Source organism: Rutidosis leptorrhynchoides, chromosome 10 (genome assembly GCF_046630445.1).
Source record: "Rutidosis leptorrhynchoides isolate AG116_Rl617_1_P2 chromosome 10, CSIRO_AGI_Rlap_v1, whole genome shotgun sequence".
Taxonomy (NCBI): Eukaryota; Viridiplantae; Streptophyta; class Magnoliopsida; order Asterales; family Asteraceae; genus Rutidosis; species Rutidosis leptorrhynchoides.
Window position 1 is genome coordinate 201,713,949 of NC_092342.1, and position 27,588 is coordinate 201,741,536.

Below are 27,588 nucleotides of genomic sequence, written 5' to 3' on the forward strand. Positions count from 1 at the left end.
AAAAGAAGAACGACAGATATGAAAGTGAGGAGTATATCGAGAATCAGTACTGGATGAAGCATATTGACAAATACTTTAAAATATGAGTTGAGGGAGAAAGAATAGAAGGTGTGAGTTGTAAGGAAACGAAGGAGGTGGATTTATAGTGAAATACCCGACAGAGAAATCAAGATGGATTATCGTATTAATTCGAAGAGAATCATAATCTCCTTAATCACCGAAGCATCAAATCCAACATAGATTACAAAGATTTTCTTTAAATTCGGAGATCAATTGTGATGACGTCAAAAGATATGACGAATCACTATAATCTTATTTCCTTCATTTACGATAACTTCCCTCATACGCTTTGAGTAATCGAATTATTTTATCCATACTTCTTAGACATGATAAAACTTCATAATCGTCATAATAACATTCTCATTGTTATCCATAACGACCTCTATCAAATTTCGGGGATGAAATTTCTTTAAAGGGTAGGTACTGTGACGACCCGGAAATTTCCGACTAAATTTAAACTTTATCTTTATATTATTCTGACACGATAAGCAATGCTTGTTAAATTAAATCTCAAGGATTTTAAACTATGTTTATACATTCATTTAAACCTCGACCAAATTCCAATGATTCACGAACCATTAAATGAACATATATGAATATGTATGTATATGTGTATATGTTATAAATTGAAAATGTCAACAAAGTATTTAAAAGTATAATGCTTTATATGAACGTAATTGTTTCAATATGATTATCGATGAAATTAAAAAAATATATATATTAAATGATTGAATTATCAGAAACATTGAATTATGATTACAAGTCTCTGTTGAGAGGTCCACTATGATTTGAGAAATATATTCCTCTTAACGATATTCGGAATAATTTGTAAAGCTATTTATAAATAAAAATAAAAAGTGTCATTTACGAAAGTTAGACAAAAGCTAGTGGAGAATTGGTTTCCATAATATTCTATTAATCTATTTTCAAACGTACAAAAACGTTTTCAGTTTAAAAAGAACTTTATTATTAAAACGTATATAACTTTTATAAATATCTAGAATCACTTTTGACAACTCATTACTTAACCAGTATAATAAATATAACGATATTTATATTTTATTTCATTAAATATATATAACGATTTAAATTAATATTATATATATTTATACGCGTATTATACATACATAGTTTTTATACTTTTACTATACTTTAACTTTACCTTTACTTTACTTTTACTTTAACTTTAATAATTCATACTTTAATAATTCACTTTAATAATTCATACTTTAATAATTCACTTTAATAATTCATACTTTAATAATTCACTTTAATAATTCATACTTTAATAATTCACTTTAATAATTCATACTTTAATAATTTAAAAATCTATTATAAATAGAATTCAATAGGTTTCATTATTTCATAGAAACTTGAAAATATATTTCTCTAAACTCTCTCAATCGATTTACATATATATATATATATATATATATATATATATATATATATATATATATATATATATATATATATATATATATATATATATATATATATATATATATATATATATATATATATATTTGCTCTGTATTATTTCAAGATATTATTAGTATACATAAAATATTACGACGGAGTGATGTCCGAGTAATTTCAAAATAATTTTTTGAATGAGTCAAAGCTAAGGAAATTATGGGTTATAGCTATGGAGGTGATGGGTATGGTTCATGGGTATGCTCGTGAGGTCAATTTAGTATTTATCATCTCCGTTACGTCTACGTACATTTCTACAATATTGAATCTCAATATTGATACGTGAGCACTCATAACTTAACTTTTATATATCAATAGTGTATCCTTGACTAGTGCTCGAGTATATAGGATTATGCATGCTTGTACATTCGATATTGTCCTTAGATAGGTTTGTTGAATCCTGAATTAGATACATATGCTACTGAGATAGGGTATATGATATGCATGTCATTGGAAAGCTAGCGAAAAATTAAGAACTTTTCATTTAGATATCGAATGGTTTCGATGAACGGATTTGAAGTTATAGTCAACTGAATTTTAGTATTATTGTTAAAATGATTATTATTACTATCGTCGTTATTATTTTTAATAGAAATATCATTGTTATTATAAAATATCATTATTACTATTATGTTAGTATTATCATTTTATCATAATAACATTTTTAGTAAATATAAATATTGTTATTTTTTTGTAGAATAATAATAATTATTATTACAAAATAATACAACTTTTACTTATTATTATGATGATCAATATTATTTTATCAAATTAATAGGGGATACAAAGATATTTTTCACCACGCGTAATATAATTACATTAATAATACTTACCACTATAGTTTTAAGATATTAAGTGAACTTTATAAATTTTACTACTTAAGATATATAAAAGTATATTTTATCATAAATAAACGTTAATATAAATTTATATTAATAAATGACTTTTATTATTATAAAATCTAATAAATATATTTAAATATATAAAACGACTATAGTTAAGTTATATAATAAACACGTATAAATTTTAGAAGTCATTTTGGGTCAAGTTGACTTTTGTTGACTTTTGCATATTAGTCTCGAGCATTAGGATTATGGTACACTATGACTTGACCAAAAATTGTTAGACAAATATTGACCAACATATAAATATATAATTAATATAGGTTCGTGAATCCGAGGCCAACCTTGCACTTGTTAAATGACGTTATATGTATTTTTACTACGAAATACAGTATGGTGAGTTTCATTTGCTCCCTTTTATATATATTTTTGGGACTGAGAATACATGCGTTGTTTTTATAAATGTTTTACGAAATAGGCACAAGTACTAAAACTAATTCTACGTGGGTTTAAACCAGAAATATACCCTTAGCTTGGTAACATTAAACTACTTGTCTATGTACGGTAGGCGCGAATCCTAAAGATAGATCTATTGGGCCTGACAAACCCCATCCTGACTATGGGATGCTTTAGTACTTCGAGGTTATTTTAAACACACCTGATCTGGTGTACTTCAGAGGGTAAAACATGAATGTTAAGGCTTGTTACCGGGTGCCTACAATTTATAGAATACTCTTATACACTTGCGAGTGTACATATATTTATAAACGGAAATCTTGTGGTCTATTAATATATTGAAATGATTGTTATGATAAACCTATGAACTCACCAACCTTTTGGTTGACACTTTAAAGCATGTTTATTCTCAGGTATTAAAGAAATCTTCCGCTGTGCATTAGCTCATTTTAAGGGTATTACTTGGAGTCATTCATGGCGTATTTTGAAAGACGTTGCATTCGAGTCATTGAGTTCATCAAGATTATTATTATGTCAACTATAGTTGGGTGTATTATGAAATGGTGTGCATGCCGTCAACTTTCGTTGTAAAGAAAGTTTGTCTTTTAAAAACGAATGCAATGTTTGTAAAATGTATCATATAGAGGTCAAAATACCTCGCGATGTAATCAACTATTGTGAATCGTTTATAATGTATATGAACGTGTCCTTTCACATATCAACCTATTTTATATGTCATGCCAAACTAAAATTACTTAGATCATCTTCCACAAAATCATTCCTACTTTTTGTGATAAAGATACTTAACTGCATAAAACTAAAACTAAAAACCAAAAGGAAGTTTTTTACAGTGCATATATGCCTTTTTAAAGTGCATATATAGATCCATAATTGAATGTATGACATTATAACCAAAAATTGCAACTGAAACAGAGGGAAGAAGAAGGCTTATTTTTTAGAACATTTCGCCCGATTCGCTTAAAAAAGGTAGGTAAGGCGAAAACTTATAACACACGTGGCGGATTTTTATTGGTTATATGGTTACGCCTAACTCGCCTAAAATAATTTCGCTTAATTCGCCTAAAAAGGGTAGGTTAGGAGAAAAGGTTTAAAAAATTGACAAAGAAATACAAGACGGAAGTTTCTTGTACATGTGGCGAGTTTTGGTTGGTAAAAAAAGATTTCGCCTAATACGCCTAGACATTAGGCGAAATATATGTCTATTGTTGAAAAAAGGATTCTGACAATGTTTATATATGAGAGAGAGGGTCAAAAGTGCCTATTTCAGTAAATTTCTCTATTATAAAACCATTCCGCTAGGGAAGTGAATTTTCGAGGATTCAGGTGAATTTATGCAATCAAAATAGAGTTATTTTTAGCTTCTGTATTGTTGGACACTAGTCCAAATATATGACAAATCATTTAGTAGACAAAGTCAAATTGACTTGTGCATGTATAAATTGCGGCTCTGCCCACTTGTTTGCTTTTCACATGTATATTCCATCTAAGTCAAAAGTTGCTAGTTGCTAGTAGCTTCTACATGGAGGTAGGAGTGGACAAAGTAAAATTGTCTTAGGATTTTGGTTGATACTTGTCCAAGTTTCATGCATGCATGAATATGCTCAAGTATATATATGTGATATTGGAGACGATGGAAGGAGATCCACAAAAATAAGATCACAAAGAGAAAGAAAAACATAGTTGATAGGTTTATCAACGGAGTGTGTTTATTTGTGAGGCCAAGAGTTTATTCTTGTAAGGATTGTAAAAGAGTGTACGGGAAACTTAGATTTTATACTAAAATCTAAGGGGCTTGGATTTGGGTTTAACTCATAGTGTACTTTTTCTTATATCGGGTTCTTTTATATTATAAGAATAAAAGGAACTCTTGGGGTGGACGTAGGCAGGGTTTTGCCGAACCACGTTAAATCGTCGTGTTATCAGTTACTTTATTTGCTTTCTATTATTTCTAGCAAGTTTGTCTCAAACAAATTATATTCTCGCTTCCGCTAGTGTGGGTTCGCTAGGCAAATTGTCATAACAAGTGGTATCAGAGTGTATCCAGGTTTATCGGATATTTTTTGGTTTGAGATGGCGGGAAATAGCGGTATGCAGTTTAAGGTGGAGCCATTTGATGGAACCGGGAATTTCACCTTGTGGCAAGCAAGGGTGAAGGATGTCCTGGTTCAACAGGGCTTGGCAAAGCCGTTGAAGGGTAAAAAGGATGGAAAGCCAGAAAAGATGACGGATGACGATTGAAATGACATCGAAGAAAGATGTGTCAGTACCATTCGCCTATCCATCATTGATAAGATCATTAATAATGTCAGTGACGAGACAACCGCAACGGGGTTGTGGGTGGCCCTCGAGAAGTTATATCTCGGGAAGAATATGACCACAAAGCTGAACTTGAAGCATGATCTTTATCGGTTGAAGATGGAGGAAGGCGGGAATATCATTGAACACGTGAACGTGTTTAATGGTCTGGTGGATCAACTTGCAAAAGTTGAGGTTAATATTGAGGAAGAAGATAAGGCCCTTATTCTTCTTACCTCTCTTCCCAATTCGTATGATACTTTGGTTACTACTGTTCTTTACGGAAAAGCTACTATAAAGATGGAGGAGGTAGTACCGGCACTCTTATCTCAGGATAAGAGACGAAGATCCGATGACCGTTTTGAGCATGAATTTGCTATGGTTGGTCATGGAAAGGAAAGGTTTGCCGAAAAAAGATCTGGTAATAAAAGTAGGTTCAGATCAAGATACAGTGTGAAGGGTGTCCAGTACTTCAAATGTCAAGAGTGGGATCATTACAAGAAGGATTGTCTACTGTGGAAGAATGGTGAAGATAAATCTGGGGGTTCATCAGCTGCAGTAGCAGTTAATGAGTCGGTTAATTTGGGAGATGTTCTCACAATCTCCAAAAGTTCTACTTCTGCTCAAGATGAATGGATTTTAGATTCGGGTTGTACGATGCATGTGTGTTCCAAGAAAGATTATTTTGATAAGCTAATATTAAAGAAGGCGGTGGTGCTGACTTTAGGTGATGGTTCAACATGTGATGTTGAGGGTATTGGCATGGTAAAAATAAAATTGTTTCACGGAGCTGCTTACACACTTGGTGGCGTGGCGTACGCACCAAAGATGTGCAAAAATCTAATTTCCTTAAGCCAGTTAGATTCTCAAGGATACGGCTATTCGGTCGTAGGTGGAGTTATGAAAATCACACGTGGCGTGAAGGTCCTGATGATTGGAGAGAAGTATGAGGGTTTGTATCGTCTGGTGGGGAGTACTAGATGTACTCGTATCTCGAAGGTTTGGAAAGTGTGCACACAGGAAATTGATCGGGAACATGTGACGACATGTTCAATCGAGTTAGATGATGGTGAGAAGAAAAATCCTACTGTGGGAGAGGTGATTCGAGACTCCTCTCCGGAGTCAACTATGTAAGTTGACAGAGTTAGCTGCACATGATTATTGGCCGTTTTATTTGAATCAGGTTCAGGACCGAGGTGATTCAAGGTGTGTGCAGCGGTTATAAGGAGGCCAATGGTGAAAATACTAGGTGATAATATTTTAGGTGACGAATAAAGATAAATGTTTGTCAAGGTGGAGATTGTTGGACACTAGTCCAAATATATGACAAATCATTTAGTAGACAAAGTCAAATTGACTTGTGCATGTATAAATTGCGGCTCTGCCCACTTGTTTGCTTTTCACATGTATAATCCATCTAAGTCAAAAGTTGCTAGTTGCTAGTAGCTTCTACATGGAGGTAGGAGTGGACAAAGTAAAATTGTCTTAGGATTTTGGTTGATACTTGTCCAAGTTCCATGCATGAATGAATATGCTCAAGTATATATATGTGATATTGGAGAGGATGGAAGGACATCCACAAAAATAAGATCACAAAGAGAAAGAAAAACATAGTTGATATGTTTATCAACGGAGTGTGTTTATTTGTGAGGCCAAGAGTTTATTCTTGTAAGGATTGTAAAAGAGTGTACGGGAAACTTAGATTTTATACTAAAATCTAAGGGGCATGGGTTTGAGTTTAACTTATAGTGTACTTTTTCTTGTATCGGGTTCTTTTATATTATAAGAATAAAGGGAACTCTTGGGGTAGACGTAGGCAGGGTTTTGCCGAACCACGTTAAATCGTTGTGTTATCAGTTACTTTATTTGCTTTCTATTATTTCTAGCAAGTTTGTCTCAAACAAATTATATTCTCGCTTCCGCTAGTGTGGGTGCGCTAGGCAAATTGTCATAACATGTATAGTAGGTGATAGGTATGCTCGGATACCATGGCGGAGTTGGGACGCATTAATCCAAAGATGGATTCAGTTTTAGCAGAAGAGACAGGTTTGAACTTCCTTTATTCGATTGCATTCATCATCAAGCAAGTTTAGTAGTTTAATAATCTCATTAATTTTAACCAATAAAAATAAAAATAAAAATGGTGGTCCGTATCAATTTCACGTCAACTTCTTGTCAAACGCTAAAAAATTGATTGATTGATATAATCATCATTCCAATTGACACCCAAAAACCTCCTAGTAGTGTAAACACTTTCTTATTGTACATTCCATCTACGTTCCTTGTATTTTGCAAAACTGAATAATTATATAAGTTTTTTTTCCTTAATATAGTATACAACAAAAACAACAACAAAACCAAATACCATATGAGTGGTGTATGGGGAGGTGATATGTAGACAATCCTTCTCCTATCCGAGAATAAAAACAAGCCATTCCTTAATATATAGTATAGTATAGTATTAACAAAATGTAGTATCCTTGTACTGTAATATTCCTTTTTACCCGGGTCTTGTAGATACTGTTCTTTCTTTAAACACACCGAGTGTATATAAATTGTACACAAGTAACCGAAAATGCAGGGAAGGTGAGTGATTTGGAAAACCAAGAAGACAGTAGTAATGATATTAGAAACATACTGTAATTCTTTGTATGCTGACACACTACAGCCAATTAACGGGCAGATTGGTTTCTGATAACAGATGCTGCTCGATTTACATGAACCGTGTTGGTGCTTCCTTAAATATATCTTTTCGTAGAATAAACCAAAGCTTTGTCTTGTGAGTGGTTTCGATTTCCTTATTTTTATTGTTTTGTACGTCTTATTACACATACAAACGTTTCAAATGATTGTGTATGCCTTCCTAGAATTAACAGGTATATGACTCAACCACCCACCATTCATGCCAAACTCTCCCGTACAAGATTGGTACAACTTTTTCTGCCAACTTCTTATAAGATTGTGCAGTTAATCTAGTTATTACAATTTCAAGTTAACCTATTAGTTTTCAGTCTTCAGTTAAAAATGATAATAATATATTTTATTATAATTATAATGTATGGTAAAAGACTTAAAATATGAATCATATTGAGAGAAAAAGTTACAGTAAAAAGATCAAGTATTGAGATACATGTATTACTTACATCCATTGTTGTAAACGACGTCGGTTGCGACGCCCTTTGCGGCATTTTGGTGACTAGCCCGTCTCGATCCCCTCTCGCCGTCTAATAAGTCGGTCAACGGTCAAAAGTCGGGCCTAAAGCGGGAACGTTCGGGTCAACGCCGGTCAAAAGTAAAATGTTCGATTAAAATCGGTCAAATGTCGGTCAAATCGATCAAAATTGACGTAGTTTAGTGTTACTTTTTTGTATTATATTAGCAGTAATAACGATTATAGGTACAAACTGGTTAACGAAAGTTTTTTGGCTTTAAAATATGTGTATATATATAAGTCAACGCTAGTCAACGTCCGTCTCGACCCTGTCTCGATGATTTAAGGTCCCGACCGTCTCGACCCTGTCTTGCATCTTTTTCAATCTTGCCTACATCCAAGCACCCCTTCACTTCTTAATAATGATTTTCAAAACTCGTGCAAACACCAGGGGTGGAAAATTTGAGACACGGAGATGAGTCAGTTGGGACTTTCAAATGACTAGTCAGTCGAGTTGGGGTCGAGTCGGTCATTGACTAACATTGACTTTTAGTAATATCCTAGTAGTTATGATGTTTATCATTTTTTTTGTTGTAACATGATGCTATTTTTCTATGTACGACTCTTGGATTATTGCTTACTTTTGTGAACTTTTCCTTTTTTATATATGTACTAGGATACGCCAGACATAAAGTATTGGGACGACTTGCAGCGCGAACGAAGTTTAGAATCAACAAGGGTAAGTGGGAAGCATACAGATATCTCAACTCAATTACAGGTTTGAAGTTCTAAATTCAAAATAGTCCTGTCAAAGTACCTGCAAAATGCGTGAATGGTCATGTTCATAACAAATGGGCTGGTTAAGTACTTATGTTGATTTGCAGAGTACTAATAGCATTCAAACTGGATAATTCTGCACCACGTGCATCCTAACTTACAGGTTTGCATCATATGTTACACGTGATTTGTGTATAAGTAATTACATGATCAAATATTTATTGGTTACATATATTTTCAGAAAAGACGGGAGTTCATTTTGGAACTTTTTGTACATGTCACTTGTGCGGAATGGAATGCTTCTAGCAAGGTAATAAAGAGGTTGCAAGCATTGAAATATATAACTTCATCCAATTGTTATGTAAAAATTATTAGATAAGTTCTTAAAATTACTTGTAACCTAACATTGGCCATTTTTATCAGGTAAGTCATACATGGGTCGTAATTGCCACCTTTAGTTCTTTGGGATTAAATAATGCTAATAATTTACAGATAGCATACCTCCTTGAGGTACAAAAAGACATGTGAGTCATGAAAACCAAATCTGAGCCCAGAAATCAGGCAAAAGTGTTTTCGGTGCTGTAAAAATAGTGGTGCTAAGTTCAGGAATGATTGCCATCCACTTACGACTCAGATTCGAAAATGATTTTATTTGTTAGCAAAATGTATTACAATGTGTTGTATTTCAAATTAAAGATAGAATGTTACAGTAGATCTTCAAGAAAGAATGGGGATATGAGGGGTATGGATCTGTATACTTTAATCACGTCACGAGCTTTACAGATTAAAATTCTAATATATGGTTCAAAAACAAAACATGATATGGGTTAACGTGTGACGGAAACAACCACTGAATGAGTTGTCGTCTACTGATTAACATTGCAGGCGAGGCCTGTAGATCGAGATCTGTACTTGTAGCGATTGGCCCAAAACAAATAATGAAGGAAATTGAGTCCACTCAACGCACACATGAGCCAGTAAAATCTCTCCAAATCGTAATGGTTCAAATTCTTACCAGACAACCATCCCTTATTGCCAGTCGCACTATTCACAATCGACACGATTACAGTGCTCAAGTAGTACCCCATTGCCAACGATGCGTATGATAATGCAGTGGCTAACGATCTCATACTTAACGGTGCTTCCGTGAAGAAAAACTCAAGTAATCCGGCCAATGTGAAAAGATCCGCGGATCCTAAAAATAGATACTGAAATGCGATCCATAAGAATGATATGGGAAGTGGGTTTAGAGTATCGAGACCGGTTTTTGTGGCAACTTTTTTGCGCTTGATCTCAACTAGAGCTGCGATGGCCATGGCTACAATCGAGAGAAGTAGTCCGATACCAATACGTTGTAAGTGTGAAATTCCCATTTCGGATTTGATTGCTTTACGAGCAAATGGAACTATGACGTGATCATAAATAGGTGCAAGTAAGATAATGAAGACAACAGGGAAAACGGGTAGAGATGCTGGTGGGACTTTTAAGTTTCCGATTTTTGTGTCCATGGTGGCCGCTTGTTGGACCGAGAAAGTAGACAACTGGGCTAGGCAACAGTTGAGCATAATGGTGCAACCGAATATGGGCAGAACTTTTAGCACTATTTTGACGTTTTCAACTTCAGGAACCGAGCATTGGAGGAACATGTAGGCCGGTTTGTTAATAGTAGCTCGGTTTAGAAACTGCAGGGTCATAGATGGTATTTCGGATTGCTTTGTCGTGTTCATAGTTTGCTCTTGCTCTTGTTCTTGTTCTTGTTCTTGGGGATTTATGGAAGAATTGCTGGGACTCCTTGCTAAACAAGTGTTCAACATCGATCCAATTAGAACCTGCATATTAATTAAACATATGTTATTATGTTAATGTGCATCATTACGAAACACTAAAACGCGAAACTGAAACATGTAAAATTGAAGCGTAAATTTGAAATGAGAAAATGAAAACTACAACGCAAAAGTGATACTGAATTTGCAAAACGTGAAACTGAAAGCTGAAAATGAGTCTCGACCCAACTTGACCCGGGTCTCGATCCAACATGTTCGACTTATTTAAAAGCTTACCAGTGCCGACCCATTTGTTCACAAACCCATTTGATTCCTGACCCAACCCGACTGCTAGGTATATATAAATTGAATAAGTAGCTTACAGTCCCGAATATTTTCAATAAAGTTACGAGTAGTTACAAAGTAGTACGCCGTACCTTAAAAATAGTGGTTAAAGGGCTTCCACGAGGAAGTTTGTTGCGATAAAAACCCGAACCAGCTAGGAAAACCGGGATGGACAAAAAGATAGTCAACATAGAGACACCAAACCCCCATTCCCACCCTTTATTGTCTTCAATCCATACGACTAATGTAACTGCAATTAGCGCACCAATGGCTAACGAAAACACGAAGTAGTTGAAAAACGTCGATCTTTGTTTTCTTCCTTCAATGTTGTTGTCGTCGAACTGTTGAGCTCCATGTGCTGGTAAGGAACCTTTAATACCTCCAACGCCTAATGCCACCAAGTACAGTCCCAAAAACAACATTGCAGCTTTACCACCATCAACTTGTTGGCATGAACTCGATGACGATGGTATGCACTTGGGTGGTTGCAGCCGCGATGACCGGGCTTGCATTGTTAGTATCACAAGACCCTATATATCAAGTTGAGACATGCTTAGTAACGAATGAATTAGGAGGCCGGATAAATTATAATTATGTTAACAGCATTTTCGACCCATATTTAGACGGATTTAAAGCGTAATCGACTTATTTATCTCTAATGCTCCTTCTAACTTATAACCAAGATTGTTATTTGTTGCACGTAACAAAAAACAATGAAAAGATTAATTTAGTCATTTTTCTCTTATTATTCAACCACACGTGTGTATCTTGTTACTTTTTTGTGAGTTAACGTATGTGATACCAACGAAATCAATCATTTTTATCTAGTAACAAATCTCATTATCTTTGTTAATCACTAATAAAAACTAATTGTCTTAGTTTAATACTCGTAGTTAATAAAAGAATGATACATTAAATTAGCACTTGAGAAACTGTAAAATACGATGACATTGTAATTTTGATGAATATTAAGGTAAGGTAGTTGTTGATTTGATTTCTCGATTAACATTTATTATAAAAGTGGGAAGTAACACAGGTAACAAGTGCATTAAAAGTTTTGTACCCATTTTGTAGTTAACGTAGGATAAAGGGAATGAAGAAACAACATATTTGGTTCACATGTTCCACTTGTCCAACAAGGGACTAACATCTTTGTGCTGCATCTAGCATAAGTTGCCACATATCTATGCATTTTTATTATTTTTATTTATACTCCTTTTTAAACCATTTATTTTTCACTTGTTCATCTTTTAAAATATATAGTATTAATCAATTACTAACGCTTGGTCCATGTTCTTCGCACTTGACAGTTTATTTTCATAAAATTTAAAGTTTCTTATATTATAATCTTCTTGGAAACGTGTGACATTAATTTTGGTCAAACAATTATATTTATTATATTTATTTATATATTCCAGTACTTCTTGAGTTTGTTAGGATGTGACGTTAGGTTGATTGCAATATTCAAAAAATATATAACGTGTCACTTTGAGCATTACATGTCATTACATCCACTCATAAATACAATTATAAATTTTGGTGGACTTTCGAATCACAAGCTAAGACAATCTGACGGTTATAGGTGTGTTTGGACGAAAGTAGCTGGAGCTAGAGTTTATGGCTGGAATTGAAGTTTATTTTGAAACTGGAAGAGCTTATTGTGTTTTATAAGTTTTGATAAAGTAGCTGAAGCTTATATTTGTGAAATGACTTAAAAGGACCCATATATAAAATGTAAACTAATATAATAAATGGTTTATTGGTAAATTTATCTCTCATAAGCTCTTTTTTTTTCAAAAGCTAGTTTCAATAGTTTCTTTTTGTAGAGCTTCTTTTTTGTATAAGCTCTACTTTTTTGTTTTGCAAAAAAAACTTATGACTTGTAGCTTATTAAAATTATAAGCTCAAGCTCCAATACGCTCTCATAAACTCCCATAAGCTCGTCGGCTAAACACACTCATATATATATATATATATATATATATATATATATATATATATATATATATATATATATATATATATATATATATATATATATATATATATATATATATGGGCATGATCAATGGGGAAGTAACCAATTGGGGGAAGCAAAAAAAAAAAAATTTCGTTTTTTTTGAATTTTTTTTCCGGCATCAAGATCACACGAAAATATGAACATTTAGAAGAGACACTTCGTGATGAATGTTATTATTTAGGCGGGAAAACGATCGACAAAAATAACATTCAAGATAATATTGTTCGTGAAGAATATGAACGTTTTTTTCTTCATGTTTTGTGAAGTAAAATTTAGCCCGATTTAGAGTTTAGGGTTTAGGGTTTAGGGTTTGGTATTTTGGGTTTATGGAATAAACCCAAAGTACCAAACCCTAAACCCTAAACTCTAAACCGTTCGTGTTAAAAACTCAATCTAAATCCTAAATCTAAACCCTAAATCTAAACCTTAAACCCTAAATTTCTATACCCTAATATCTAAACCCTATAAACCCTAATATCTAAAACCTAATATCTAAACCCCAATAGCTAAAACCTCAACATACGCTCGAAAAACACGATAATTGTTATATATATTACTTCTTCGAGTGTTTTTCCGCCAAAATAAAAACATTTATCACAAAGTGTCTCTACTAAATGTTCATATTTTCAACTCATCTATAATGTTCGTGAACAAAGTTTTTTCAAAAAACGAAAAAAAAAAGTTTTTGCTTCCCCCCGTTTCCCCCCGATTGGTTACTTCTCTCTTGATCCTACCAATATATATATATATATATATATATATATATATATATATATATATATATATATATATATATATATATATATATATATATATATATATATATATATATATATATATATATATATATATATATATCTCTTAAATTTTATAGATTAACAGTTATTATTAGCCCGTATATTTATTTTTATTATATGATATTTGACAATTTACGATTTGTCATTAAGTAATTAGAAGATGCAATTTTATTTTGTACATTTTAATAACTATAACATTTTATAAATAACTACCAACAAATGTACCATTATTCAATGGACACATTTGCTTTTTAACTAGTCCGGATCCGGAACGCGCGATACGGCGAAAGCTTTCGGCCTGTGTATTCATATTTAATATAGCGTTGTGTATTTAAAGAAGAAAAAACGGCTCATGTCTTAAGCGTCGTTTTAGTTGTCGTTGTCTTAAGCGTTTTTTAAAAAGTGTCCATTTCGAACGTAGTTAGTTTCGTTTTATTCATAAATTTTTTTCGAGTGTAACGGTGCTGTCGGAAAAATTTAACTTGCGGCGAACAGAAAGATACGGGCTGGCGTTGTGTTAAGCGTTTTTTAAAAAGTGTCCGTTTTGCGTATAGTTAGTTCTGTTAGGTTCATGAGACTTTTTCAAGTTGAACGGTAGTCTCGGAAAAATTTAACTCGCATCGAGCGAGAAGATAGGGCCCGTTATAAATTCGGGGGGAGTTAGTTTCTTTTATTTTAATAAAATTATATTTTTACACTTTGTACCCCTAAGAAAGTGTAAACTTGAGAGATTGTTGTGTAAATTGAGGCAAAGTTGAGGGGCCGTTTGTAGTGTGAACGCAAACTCGAAACTACAATAAAAAACAATTAAAACTACATATTTCTACATGTCTTTTAGCATATAAGGGTTAATAATTAATGACACTAAAATATTCCTTCTATATGGTAAATATGAGAAAACCTTCTCTATTTGTCAGTTTATCTGATTGTATTTATACGTGTGTTCAGTGCAATTACGGAGCCAGGATTAAGGATGCGTTTGTCTACCTTTAAACTGAATGGTGCAGCATTGAATGCCGACTCATTCAGCATTCAACGCGTTTGTTTTTGACGTCTGAATAACATATGATGCTGAATAGCCGAACCATTAATAGTTGAAAGACTCTCCTAACTATAGGTGCACAAAAAAACCGAATTCGAAAAAAAACCGAAAAAAACCAGAACCGGATCTGACAGGATCTGGATTTAGTCAGAACCGGATCCGGTTCCTGGATCGGATCCGGATCCGACAGGATCTAAACGTTGGATGGGGACCGGATTTTTTCAGATAAAAACCGGATAAAATCCGGATTTTTTTGAACCGGATAAAATCCGAATTTTGCTGCTGTTCGAGTTTAAAAAAAAATAGCCGTTTAGACCCCTTTTTTTGCAGTCTTTTGAATTTTTTTGGACCATTTTACCCCTTCAGGTGTAGTATAAATAGATGATATTGGGTTTTGGTTGAAAGCACACCATCTAATTCTCTCTATTCTCTCTAAATCTCAAAATACTCTATAATTACACTATAATTACTCACTAAACTCTACTTACTAATCCTATAATGGATAATTCACAAGCATCCGCTTCCGATTCCGCTTCCGTTGCCCAATCTTCACAACGTTATACCAACAACGATGTTCGTATGATCAAAAATACGAGTCGAAAAGGTGACGTTTGGTCTAATTTCGACTTGTGCGTGATGAACGATAATCAAGAAAGAGCTCGTTGCAAGAGATGTTTTAAGTTCCTAGGTGTTTCGGGTAACTCTACTTTAAGAAAACATCTTGGAAAAAGTTGCCAAGGAGCCGTTCAAGAAGACCCGACACAACCTACACTTGGTCGGGATGGTTCAATTTTTTTATATGATCAAGAAGCTCTTCATCAAGATTTGGCAAGGTTTGTCATTCAACAAGGGCTTCCTTTCAATCACTTCGACAATCCAAAGCTTACGGAGCTAATTCGAAACCGACTACAACCGCGATATAACAATGTAAGTCGTACTACTCTAAGACGTGACGCTTTTAAATTATGGAAAAAAGCTAAAAATGATATAATTGAAGGTTTTCGAACATATAAACATAAAGTTTCTATAACTTGTGATGTTTGAACCGCACCACACGGAACGACAAATTCTTATTTAGCCGTTACCGCTCATTGGTTTCATCCCGATTCGTGGTTATTAATGAAACGGACTATCGCTTTTAAATTATTTGGTTATCCGCATAATGGTAATAATTTAAGAAAAATTATACAAGACACTTTGATTGAATATAATTTAATCGATAAATTTTTTACTATTTCGCGAGATAATGCTTCTAATAATACTAGCGCCATGGATATGTTAAAAATACGAATGCAACCGGTTTAAATGGTCGTTTTTACATACACGTTGTGTTGCTCATATTATAAACTTGGCCGTTCAAGATTGTTTAACTTATTGTAGTTCGTTAAAAGATAAATTTAGAAAATTATTAGTAACGATATATCGTATGAGCAACGAACGACATAAAAACTATAAAAATTTCGTTAAAACTTGTAATGGCACTTGGTTAGGTCCTTATTTTGATAATAATACTAGGTGGAATTCTACTTGTCTTATGTTTGAAAATATATTACGACAAAAAGAAACTTTAATCGGTTTTAATAATAGACTAATTAGAAAGGGATATTTTGAACCGATTGATAACGATGAATGGGATGACTTAGAAGCATTAACAAATTTTTTACAAGTTTTTAAAGAGGCAACGACAAAAGTTTCGGGTGTTTATTACCCAACTAGCTCACTAGTTTTACAACAACTTTATATAATGAAGGAAAAAATTAACGAATTTGCGAACTCAAATAATCGTATTTTTAGACAAACCGTTTTTCACATAAGAAAAAAACTAAAAAAATATTTTGGAACAATACCTAAAAAAAATTTATTTGCGGCCGCACTTGACCCGAAAATCAATTTTAATGGGGTGGAACTTTTGATGACAACAATATATCAAAATTTGGATTGTATTCATGGTCACGAATACGACGAACCCAACTATATAAACAACCAAATATTCGAATTTAATAACACCTTTGAGCAATTATTTTCAATTTATGCAACAACTTATGGTCGACAAGCAAACCCAATTGTTGACCAATTTGAGAGCGAATCATCTTCTCGAAGGGCCCGAGACCTTAATATTAGTCTTTTTAACCAATTACGTGAAGACGCTTCGAAACGTGCCCGAACATCGGCACCCACAAGCGACTTGGGAAATTACAAGATTGGAAACTTTGCACTAAACATGAATCCCGAACAATTTCACAACTTTGATGTTTTGGCTTGGTGGAAAACAAAAGAAGATACCTATCCAATAATATTCGCTATGGTTCGTGACTTATTAGCCGTTCAAGCTTCAACCGTAGCTTCCGCTTCCGAATCGGCTTTTTCTCTTAGCGGTCGAATTATTTCGAAAAGAAGGTCAAGACTTACCCCCCAAGCCGTGGAAGTATGCGTATGTTTGAAGGATTATTTGGACGTGGTAGATAGGATACAAGATCAAACGTCATTAAAATGTCCGTTAGATAATGACGTTGAAGATTTTATAGAGATGGAAGAAATAGAAGCGGGATTATCACCTTCATCAACCGAAGGAAATACCGAGACCGAAGTGGAGGAAGGTGAATATGATTCCATTAACATGGACGAATATATTGCAAATTACCAACGAACATTTGCGGTTGATGACCCCGAATTTGAGGCAAGTGAACAATATTACGAACGACGAAGGCAAGACGAGTAATGTATAATGGGTGATGGCAATGCCGAAGCTCGATATACTTTGCTCGTAATACATTATCGGGTGATGGCCATGCCGAAGCTTGAATAATGTATTAACTTTTGTATACTTATAGTTGTAACGTGTATCGTTCAAATAAATGTATTGTTATTGTTATTTATATTATCTATAGTGGTTAATCATTTGAATAAAAATGTTGTTATTTATATTATTTATAGTGTTAAGCGTTATAAATTATAATTATATTATTTATAGTTGTTTAAGCGTTATACATTTTGTTTATATTGATTATATTATTGTTGTTCAAAAAGTTATAAAAATTGAACCGGTAAAAATATAACCGGTAAAAATCAAAATTCGACAAAGATCTTAGTCCGAAAAAAATCCGGTCGAGATCCGAAAAAAATCCGATTCCGAAAAAAATCCGAAAAAACCGACCCCGAGAACCGGATCCGGAACCGGATTTGGAAAAATCCGGTTTTTTTGTCCGGTTTTTTTAAATCCGGATCCGGTCCGGATCCGGTTTTTGTGCATCTATACTCCTAACCATTAAAGACATAAATTATTTGTAATGTCCTTATCAAATTATATCCAAGACACTTCGCTAATAAATATATTGAATTTTTTATTCCTCCAACACGTTAATAAGATAATTTTACCCATTTCATATAGTTCATTTAAAATGATTATCAAACAGCTTATTTTCATTTCAGACCCCAGTTTATTCGGAGACGCTGGATTATTAACCATTAAACGCTAAATTATTCAGTTTTATCAAACGCACTATAAATTCATGTGCTTCGATTGGTGAAGCAAAACGGTACTATTTATACTTAGCTTGCCAATTAGTTTTTGTAGGAGTATCCATTTTAAACAGCACTTTCGTTTTTTTTTTTTTTTTTTATAAAGCAAGCAAGTTATATGTATTTATTTTTAAAATCCACAGAGGTGTCTTCGAGTAGGAGCAAGATAGACAATCTGTAGAGGTGTCTTCCCAAAAAAAAAGTCAATCTGAATTTCCGTCTATGGGCGGATTGAAATTTTTTTTTATGCAGATTGACTTTTTTTGTGCAGATTGACTTTGTTTTGTGCAGATTGATTTTTTTTGTGCAGATTGACTTTTCTTTGTGCAGATTGACTTTTTTTGTGCAGATTGAGTTTTTTTTTTTTTTTTTTTTTTGCAGGTTTGAGTTTTTTTTTTTTCTTTTTTTTTGCAGGTTGAAATATATATATATATATATATATATATATATATATATATATATATATATTTTTTTTTTAGATTGTAATTTTGTTTTCATAGACCGAAGCTAAATCTGCCCACATATTGAAGTTCAATCTATGGGTTTTATGGGTTATCTCTCACCTTTAGTTCTCTCTGTAATCGATTAAATTATTAAATATAAAAATCGTTAGAAAACAAATATATGAGAATAAAATACCTTGATACACCTATCTTGAAATTTTTTCATATTAATAAATTTTAGTATTATCTTTTTATCTGTATTAAAAAATATAACGTGTATAAGGAGTCTATTCTTATTTTCGCTCAGCATCTTACAAAATTTTAAGACGGCCCTGAAAGTATAGAGATGTAAACCATTAAAATTATACATTCATAATATATAATAATGGATGGATGCAAATCTTCCTAATACTTGAAATACGTATGATGATAAATGCAGAAAACCAAAAATTGTGATTTTGTTGACTTTAATCTAAACATGATATAACAACGGTAGATTTGTCAACTTATATCAATAATCAATAAATTTTAGAAATAAGTGATCCTTCCAATATTCTTAAACCGTTTCAATGTAGGGTCATTGGTCTAACAACTATTATGGTCCATGTCTCCATGAGGTTGTGGGTTAATCTTTAAATGAACAATTGTGTGCACTTTTTAAAAAAAAATTGTTTTTTCATAATTTGTACTCTGTCTACGGATCACTTATTGTACCACCTTGTGCATTCAGAAAACAAATGTTAAAATGATTCCATACTCTGTAGAATGATAATCTTGCAATTCATTTACAATCACAAATATTGAATATCCGCATCATAAGCTCAAGTAACACTTGAACTTACATGTATATAATTGTAGTAAAATTAGTTAATAAAGAATGAAAGATGTTTAATTACCAGAAACTCAAGAATTGCAGAAATGAGATAGATGTGGTAAGTGGTAAAGAAAGCATCAGATAAGAAGCCACCCAACAGAGCAAGAAGAAAAGCAGTTCCCATGAAATTTGTCACATTATTTGCTGCTTCTGAAACTGATAAGTGCATGTGTTGTGTTAAGTACAACACCAAATTGCTTGCATTTGCCAAAAATGCCAAATTCTCCATAACCTCCACAACTACATAAATAAATATCTAATATTTCAATTACCATATACGCATAAATAAATAATTTTCAAAAAATTTAATTAATTAAGTACCAAGCTAGCTAGCTAGTAATTAACTAAATACCTAGGACAAACAGGGCAGCAAGCATTCCACCATGTTGACCTTTTTTAGCAGGTCTCTTCTTCCAATCCACATATCCTTCCCAACTATCCAATTCCTGCATATATCATCACATAATCAACAAACCTTAATTAGATGGTTGACTTAAAAAAGTCAACTTTTGTGATGGGTCAAAAGAAACTTAATGAAGATGAGAAACAGAAATTAACTGATAGTCATACCATCTGCATATGTGTAGTGAGTGTTTTGCAAGACAGGAGTTGAGAGGGATTAATAATAGAAGGGAGGATTTGGGAAGGCAATTTGAAGGCCGATTTCAACGGGACATGAGCTCCAGAATTAGGACACGTACGACTTTAAAAATTAAGTTATACGTAGTATCAGCTACCTAGTTGTATGGCATGATCATCATCTCATCACATGCCATATATTTGGGAATGGGAATATAAATAAATTTGTAACGATATTTTTTGTTTCTTTTCAGAAGTTGAATACTTCTCCTCAGGGGAAGAGGAGTGATTTAGGTGTTTTCTATTATTAGTGAGGGAGGACGTTTTATATATGTATAATAATTACTTGTGGTGGGTGGAGTGACTTGAAAAATATTTGTAATAATAGACAAATATTCAAGTGAAATCTATATTATTAAGTTTGAGATTGAAGGGACAAGTCTCATCCCTTAGATTGACTTTGATCAATGGCTCAGATTAAAACTTACAACATATCATTATTTGGGGCGGAGGGGTATTTTCGTCCATTCACTAACAAAATATACCTTGCACCCACACTCTGGAAGTTCATTCGATCGATCTCATTCTTCACACACAAACACACAGTACGTTCTAGGGTTTCAACACCGATTGTTATTTTCCTTCGATCAACACTAATCAAACCTGCCATTATCAACAATCATCAACAACGATCAACAATAATCGATCATCATCTATCAACAATGGCTAAATCAGACGATTCTCTGATCAAAAAACCATCATCGGCTAAAAAACAAGCTCCGGTTAATAAACAAGTTCCGACCATAAAACAAGCTCCGGCCAAATCTACTGGTAATTTAACAAGTTTTATTGATGTTCGTTTATCATCAATCAAGTGTGTTTGTATTCCTTTGTTGTTTTAAAATTTTTAGGGTTTCGTGATATAGTCATTCGTGTGTGTTGCTTCTTTAATCACATGTTATTTATTGTGATCGTTTAATATGTGCTTTTTATCTGTGTATGAGTTGCATATTCGTTGTTGTTAAATCAGAGTGTAAGTATAAAATTTGTGAGTACCTTTTAGGTTTTTCCAATCACGCGTGATTATACAAGAAATCACTTGGAAGTCATATTTAGATGTTAACAAATGATATCACCTGTGAGTTGTTTGGTTTAATGTTACTGATTTACTTTTGTAAATCACATTTTTTTAGGTAAAATAAAAGATCAATATGTTACCAATGAAGTAGATAATCCTAAACAGAAATATAAGGTTGTGACTGTTGAAAAACTTACCAACGAAGAAGTTAAACCTAAACATAAAGGTAAGGTTGTGGCTGATGAGAAACTTGTTTCTAAGTTACCTGCTATTAGGCTTAGGACCACTCCTGCGCAGTTTGCAACGTTCATGTGTTCTTTGACCCCTAAACAGAAAGCATGTGTCACAAGACTTGGTTTTTGTTCTTTGATTGGTTTCAACATAGACCAATTGCCTGGTAATCTTGCTTACTACGATGTTGATAATTTTGATTGTAATGATGGTGCTGATATAGACTCTTTAGAACGTAAGAGTCATAGCCCTTTTGTTCAAATTGGCTCGATCAGTTTCCACCAGACAAGATCACCCGTTCATCGTCACTTAGTGATATGATTCTGAGCTCCACTGAAGTAGATAGTATCTTTCAGATGAATTTTATCATGTTCTTTGCAAACATGATGGTGTCATGCGAAAGAAATGGGAAGGTGAGTTTGCCTGTGGTGACGATGTTGATATTTCAAGTATCAACTGGTGCAAGTTTCTTCTTTCTTCTTTGAAATATAGCAAAACTTTTTTGAACAGAAATGATCCTGCTACTTTTCTCACTGTGAGTTATCTTTTTGTTGATGCATTTTTTGTAAGTCCCTAGTCATCTAGCTTACGTTTGTGAACAGTACTTCAGTTTATGGGCTACCATGATCGCTCGTTATTATGCTATCTATGTTTATATGTGGTTACAAGTACTACAGGAACACGATAAGGATGTTTGACATAATTAGACTCTGTCAGACGTACGAGTGAAGTCTCACTCGTACGGCTGACAAGCTCATACGCACGGTTGAGCTGAGCTGAGTCACAAATCTAATCTGAGTATACATACACGAGTGAGTGATCACCCGCACGGCTGAGACAGATCACTCGTACGAGTGACAGCTGACTCTCACGGTTGACTCAATAGCATGGGTATTTAAGTGTTATGTTCTTCATTTTAGGTTAAGCCTCTCATTACACACACATCACTCAGATCTGGTAGCCTTATCCGATTCTCTCTCAACCCAAATCACTCAAGAGGTGAATAATAGCTCTAGGTGTTAATCTAATCACACAATCTATTATTGTGGTTTAACTAAATTAATCCCAAAAAGCACAATATTCACTAGAATGGTTTGATTCACTAATTCTGCCTTTGTGTGAATTAAACCTGTTGATTTCGAAGTTCCTAGTCATGTTTCATCATTGGTATCAGAGCGTTGGTTGTGATTTCAACATCATCTAGTGATTTTTGGTGATTAAAGAGTTTGTTATTTTGGGTTTTTGAGTTTTAGAGTGATTTTGATCAAAAAGGAATCATTTTTACGTGTGTAATTGTGATTAGAGAGTGTGTTTATGTTAGTTTAGTGCTAATCCAGCTTGTGGATGAAGAAATTGAGGTTTAACATCAATTTCTAGGGTTTTTGAGTGAATTAGGGTGAACAGCAGGTCACACGAGTGGGGCAAAAAAATTTGCTCACTCGCACGGTTGACCAGACGGTTGACATCACTCGTGAACTCACACGCACGGTTTAGCATAACCTTGTTAGGTTAAGTGACTACAGTCTGATCACACGAGTGATCAAGCGGTTGACAGTAACACGTACGAGTAATCACACGAGTGATTCTTACTCTCACGTCTGAGACTTAGTAATTGGTTCTTTGGTTGAGTAGTGACACGTACGCTTGAGTTGTGACACGTATGGTTGAGATTGTCACGCGTACGGTTGATATCCTGAACCGCATGGTTTACCTTTGGTAAAATTTTTCAAGATGTTTAATTCAAACGATTATGCGTTAGCTGTACCGTTAGTTCAGAATATTACGAATATGACTCAATGATTACTCCTTGCTGAGAGTAAATCCGAAAGTGGTACTAAATGTCCAAGGTTAATGAATATGGATAACTATTCCACTTGGAAGTCGAGATTTAAGATTTGGTCTGATGGTCAGGACACGAAGCTTTGAAAGTACATTGAAACCGAATTTCAATGCCCAAGTTCACCTGTGTGAACCGTACGAGTAACCACATGTGTGAGGTTAACCGTACGGATGACCCTGTTCTAAAATGTCCTAAGACATCTGGGTCACACGCACGAGTGATTATGTGAGATGCGCGGTTGATGATGAATCGTGTGATCAACCGTACGGTTGATCACGAGAGTATAAATAGGGGATGCTGAGCACAGTCGCTCACTCTTGCACTCTCCATCTACTTTCTCTCTCTAAAATCGATCATCACCGATTTAGTTTTCCACCGCGGCGTTTGTTAAGCACATTAAGCCAACCACAGCACCATCATCTAGGTATATTTTAATCAAGTTTTGGTAGGTTAATTCGTTGTTTGAATGTGTCAAAACCCTAAGGGTTAGTAAGTCGAATTTCATGAAATTGAAGCTGGTTTTGTTGCTTATTGTTAGTGCACGAAATGGAGTTGTCCATCGCTGTCGAACAATAGGAGAATGGTTTAGGTCTACGTTGTACACCTAGGGATGGTTTGAACTAGAAAACTCATGTCACAGGAGCATATGTGACCAAACGTGTAATATAGGTCTGTCATACGAGTGACTGAAGTCACTCGTACAGGTGACAACTGTCAGACGTACGGTTGAGACCTCAACCATGCGTGTGAGCTGACAAATGACATAAAGTATAAATAGAGTTTTCCTTGTTCTTGGTCATTTGAGGTTTCCACCAAGAACACTTGAGTGTGTGTGAGGTGTGTGCTTCTCCTCTTCACCTTCATGGTGATGAGGATCCATGGTGGATTGATGCTCCAACCACCATAGAAATGGCAAAGTGATTAGTCTAATTCATGTATTTGCTTATTGTAATCATTTCTATCAGTTTATTACATGTAATTTGGACTATAATCAGCAGATTATTACTACTTTGTTCATTGTTCATCTTTGTTCATCATCTTATCTCATGTTTATGATCAAATTGCTAATCGATTCTTGTTCCTTGATCAAACGATCCTAGCAACTGATGCACGTGATCCAACAAATGGTATCAGAGCGTAAGATCAAACAAGATTAGATTAAACAGATGCAATTTGATGAAATTGAAGTTTAGAGCTCGGTTTTGACTTTTGTTGACTAAATTTGGGTTTTAATGATTTAGCACGAATTAAGGAAAACTAGGAATGAGGAATTGTTGGTAATCATCTTGTGAATGATTCCTCAAATTTACAGGTTCCAATTCGTTGTTATGAGTGTGTTCTAAGAAATTTTTGTTTTCAACTTTTTGAAACTGAAATCGACTAGAAACAGAAGATTTGTTGTTTGTTTGGACGATTTTTTAATGGGTTTGTGTTTAGCGGGTTCTAAGGTTGCTCCCTGTCAAATTTGGTGAGTTTTGGTGTTGATTTGAGCAAGTTTCCATAACCGCTGCCACTGACCACCGTAGAACCACCGTAAACAGTTGCCGGAATCTGGAAATCATGAAGAACACGATGATGATATGACGCGTACGAGTGGATAAGTGTGGATAGTACGGTTGATGAAGAAGAACAGTCAAGCACACGGTTGATTGGTTAAACGTACGTATGTTGTGTGATTAAAAGTGACACGTGCGTTTAAGGTTTTGGTTTTGAGGTTGAAGACAGTATACAGTAACCTGACGATGGAATATTCAGTAAATAAGGTGAACTAGCTCGTGGGTCCCACCTGGTGAACCATATTTTTTGCTAATTAAAAAAAAGGAAAGAGAGGAGTAAAGACCGTAGACCCCACCTGCATTTCCCATGTTGTCTTTGTCGGCTGGTTAATATGAAAGGTAGAAAGGGTGTGGAGCCCACTTGTCATAGATTATCCCATTTGTCTCCTAAGCCTAAACCATTGAATCCGGTCACCTTTCTTAACCAAGTTCAACCATGAAACCCATTTATCAATTCAACTTACAAGATCCGGATCCAGCTTCTGACCCACAGATCCGACCCGAAATTTAACCCAAATTCAACCCAACAGCAAACAATTAAATATTTAATGCTGTTAGTCCTTCAGTTAACTACTACAGTTAAATATTTTAACGGCTGTTAAACACAGGGACTTCTAATCCAAAATTTTGAGAATATTTTTAAAATTTTCATTTTTAGCCCCTGAAGTTTAAGAAAGTTTCATTTTCAGCCCCTGAAGTTTCAAAAATTTACAGTTTTGGTCCCTCAACTTTTGAAGTTTACACTGCGGTCACTGAACTTTCCAGAATTTTCAGAGATGGGTCCTTAACTTGTGTATTTATTTATAAATGGTCCTGGAATGTTACTTTTCAGCTGTTAATCTATGTGTTGGAAGGTTTGTCAACAAAACAAAGTCATTATTATCGATTGATGTATGTTTGAGACGCGATTGAGATGTGATCGAGATGTGATCAAGAGATGATTTGAGATGTGATTGTATTGAGAAGCGTAAGAGAGGTGATTTGTGCCGAAAATATGAATTAAGCTACACGTTTAAGAATTTAGTGACTCACTGGGGTCTTGCATCATGATAATTCTGACCCGACCTTGGTCTGCACGAGAGAAGTAGCAACGAGACACCATGAGCCCGTGAACCTTTGTTGTTATGCGTTAAGTGATGTCACGTATCTTAAATTCAGTCGTATAGATTCGATTGATCTGTACGAATGAAGATTTGAACTCATGCGAAGCTACTTTGGATTTTTATTCGTGGGGTTTAATTATAAGACGCACAATCAACATCGACCTACTCAAGCGTTATTGATAGTGAGAGATGATGTTTACTATTCACTGAAGCATTGATATGCAAAGTTTAGTGGACAACCTCCTTTGTTCGTTGAACTTACTGAGTAAGTGTTTATGTAAAGCACTTGTGTTATGCGAAGATTAGAGGGGCAGCCAGGAGCATCTGACTGTTTATGGGCCAACGACGTGTTTAATTCCGCATCGTCCGTGTAAGATGAGTACACGAGACACGAGTGTTAAGAAGATTTTTGTGTGGTAATTAGAATCATCTGATTATTTATGGGCTGAAACATTTTAAATTCCCAATTTCGAGAGTTACATTGTGTGAAGGAACCTGGTTGTGGAAATTCCGCTGGATATAGAGCATTTGAGAAGATTCCACTCTGTCAAGGGAATTATTGAGAGTGATGCGCAATCATGAGATACCAGATTGACAACGTGTGATAAATCAGATAAACTGTGGATCAAATTTCTCTGATATTTTGCCCATTACAGTAGGCAAGTCGTGATGAAGACGTTTATGCTTGATTAAAGTGTTGAGAGAATGGGATACATTGAACGCTGAGAAAGAAGATTCTACAGTCAAGATAATTTGAGAGTGTCTTTTATCTGAAGAGTTCGTCAGAGATATCAGTGTCGTGAGATGGTAATCTGAATGACTGGTTAAGTTAGAGATTCGAAGAAGTTTCTACATCATATGGGGAGTTTGACGATCATGCTATCAAACCAATAGCCACTGATCGACTACCAAATCATTGGGACTACCCGCGGGAGCCAATGATCGAGCTTTAAAGATGAGCCCATGTACTTTTATTGGGAAGCTTCAGAGTTTCGACACATCAACTCAAGTCAGACAAAGATTGATCTCATTTCAGTCTTAGGGGGAGTACTGCTGCATTTGGTTCTATGGGTAAGTGTAAGTGGATTTGAAGTCTCTTCGAGAATATTAAACGGCAATTCGTAATGGCGGATCTCGATGACCTAAAAATCATTGAGATGCGAAGTTCTGTATTACATGCATTCAAGAAGATCTTTAATGAAGCCTGATGATTCAGAAGACCCGGTACCACAGCAGAGACTGACTAAAGATTGCAAGAGGTGTTTTCAACGACTTATCGACAGCAAGATTCGCCAGCAATGTCCAAGTGGAGTTGTTAGT

The 27,588-nt window shown here is 34.3% G+C and overlaps 1 protein-coding gene across 1 annotated transcript; it reads right to left on the minus strand.

Annotated features, from left to right (window-relative positions):
* Positions 1-9,759: 9,759 nt before the first annotated feature.
* On the minus strand, positions 9,760-20,740 carry LOC139872168 (protein NRT1/ PTR FAMILY 4.6-like). Its single transcript, XM_071860004.1, has 5 exons — positions 20,452-20,740; positions 20,234-20,327; positions 19,904-20,121; positions 11,279-11,716; positions 9,760-10,907 (listed from the first exon to the last, which is right to left on the minus strand). The coding sequence occupies exons 1-5, from the start codon at positions 20,458-20,460 to the stop codon at positions 9,945-9,947; spliced, it is 1,722 nt and encodes a 573-aa protein (XP_071716105.1). The 5' UTR covers positions 20,461-20,740; the 3' UTR covers positions 9,760-9,944.
* Between the last annotated feature and the right edge of the window lie 6,848 nt (positions 20,741-27,588).

Coding starts and splice junctions, on each gene's coding strand:
- LOC139872168 (XM_071860004.1), bottom strand. Junction 11,717..19,903: donor CTGCAATTCTTGAGTTTCTG/GTAATTAAACAT, acceptor CTTGATATATAG/GGTCTTGTGATACTAACAAT. Junction 10,908..11,278: donor CTTTAACCACTATTTTTAAG/GTACGGCGTACT, acceptor ATTAATATGCAG/GTTCTAATTGGATCGATGTT.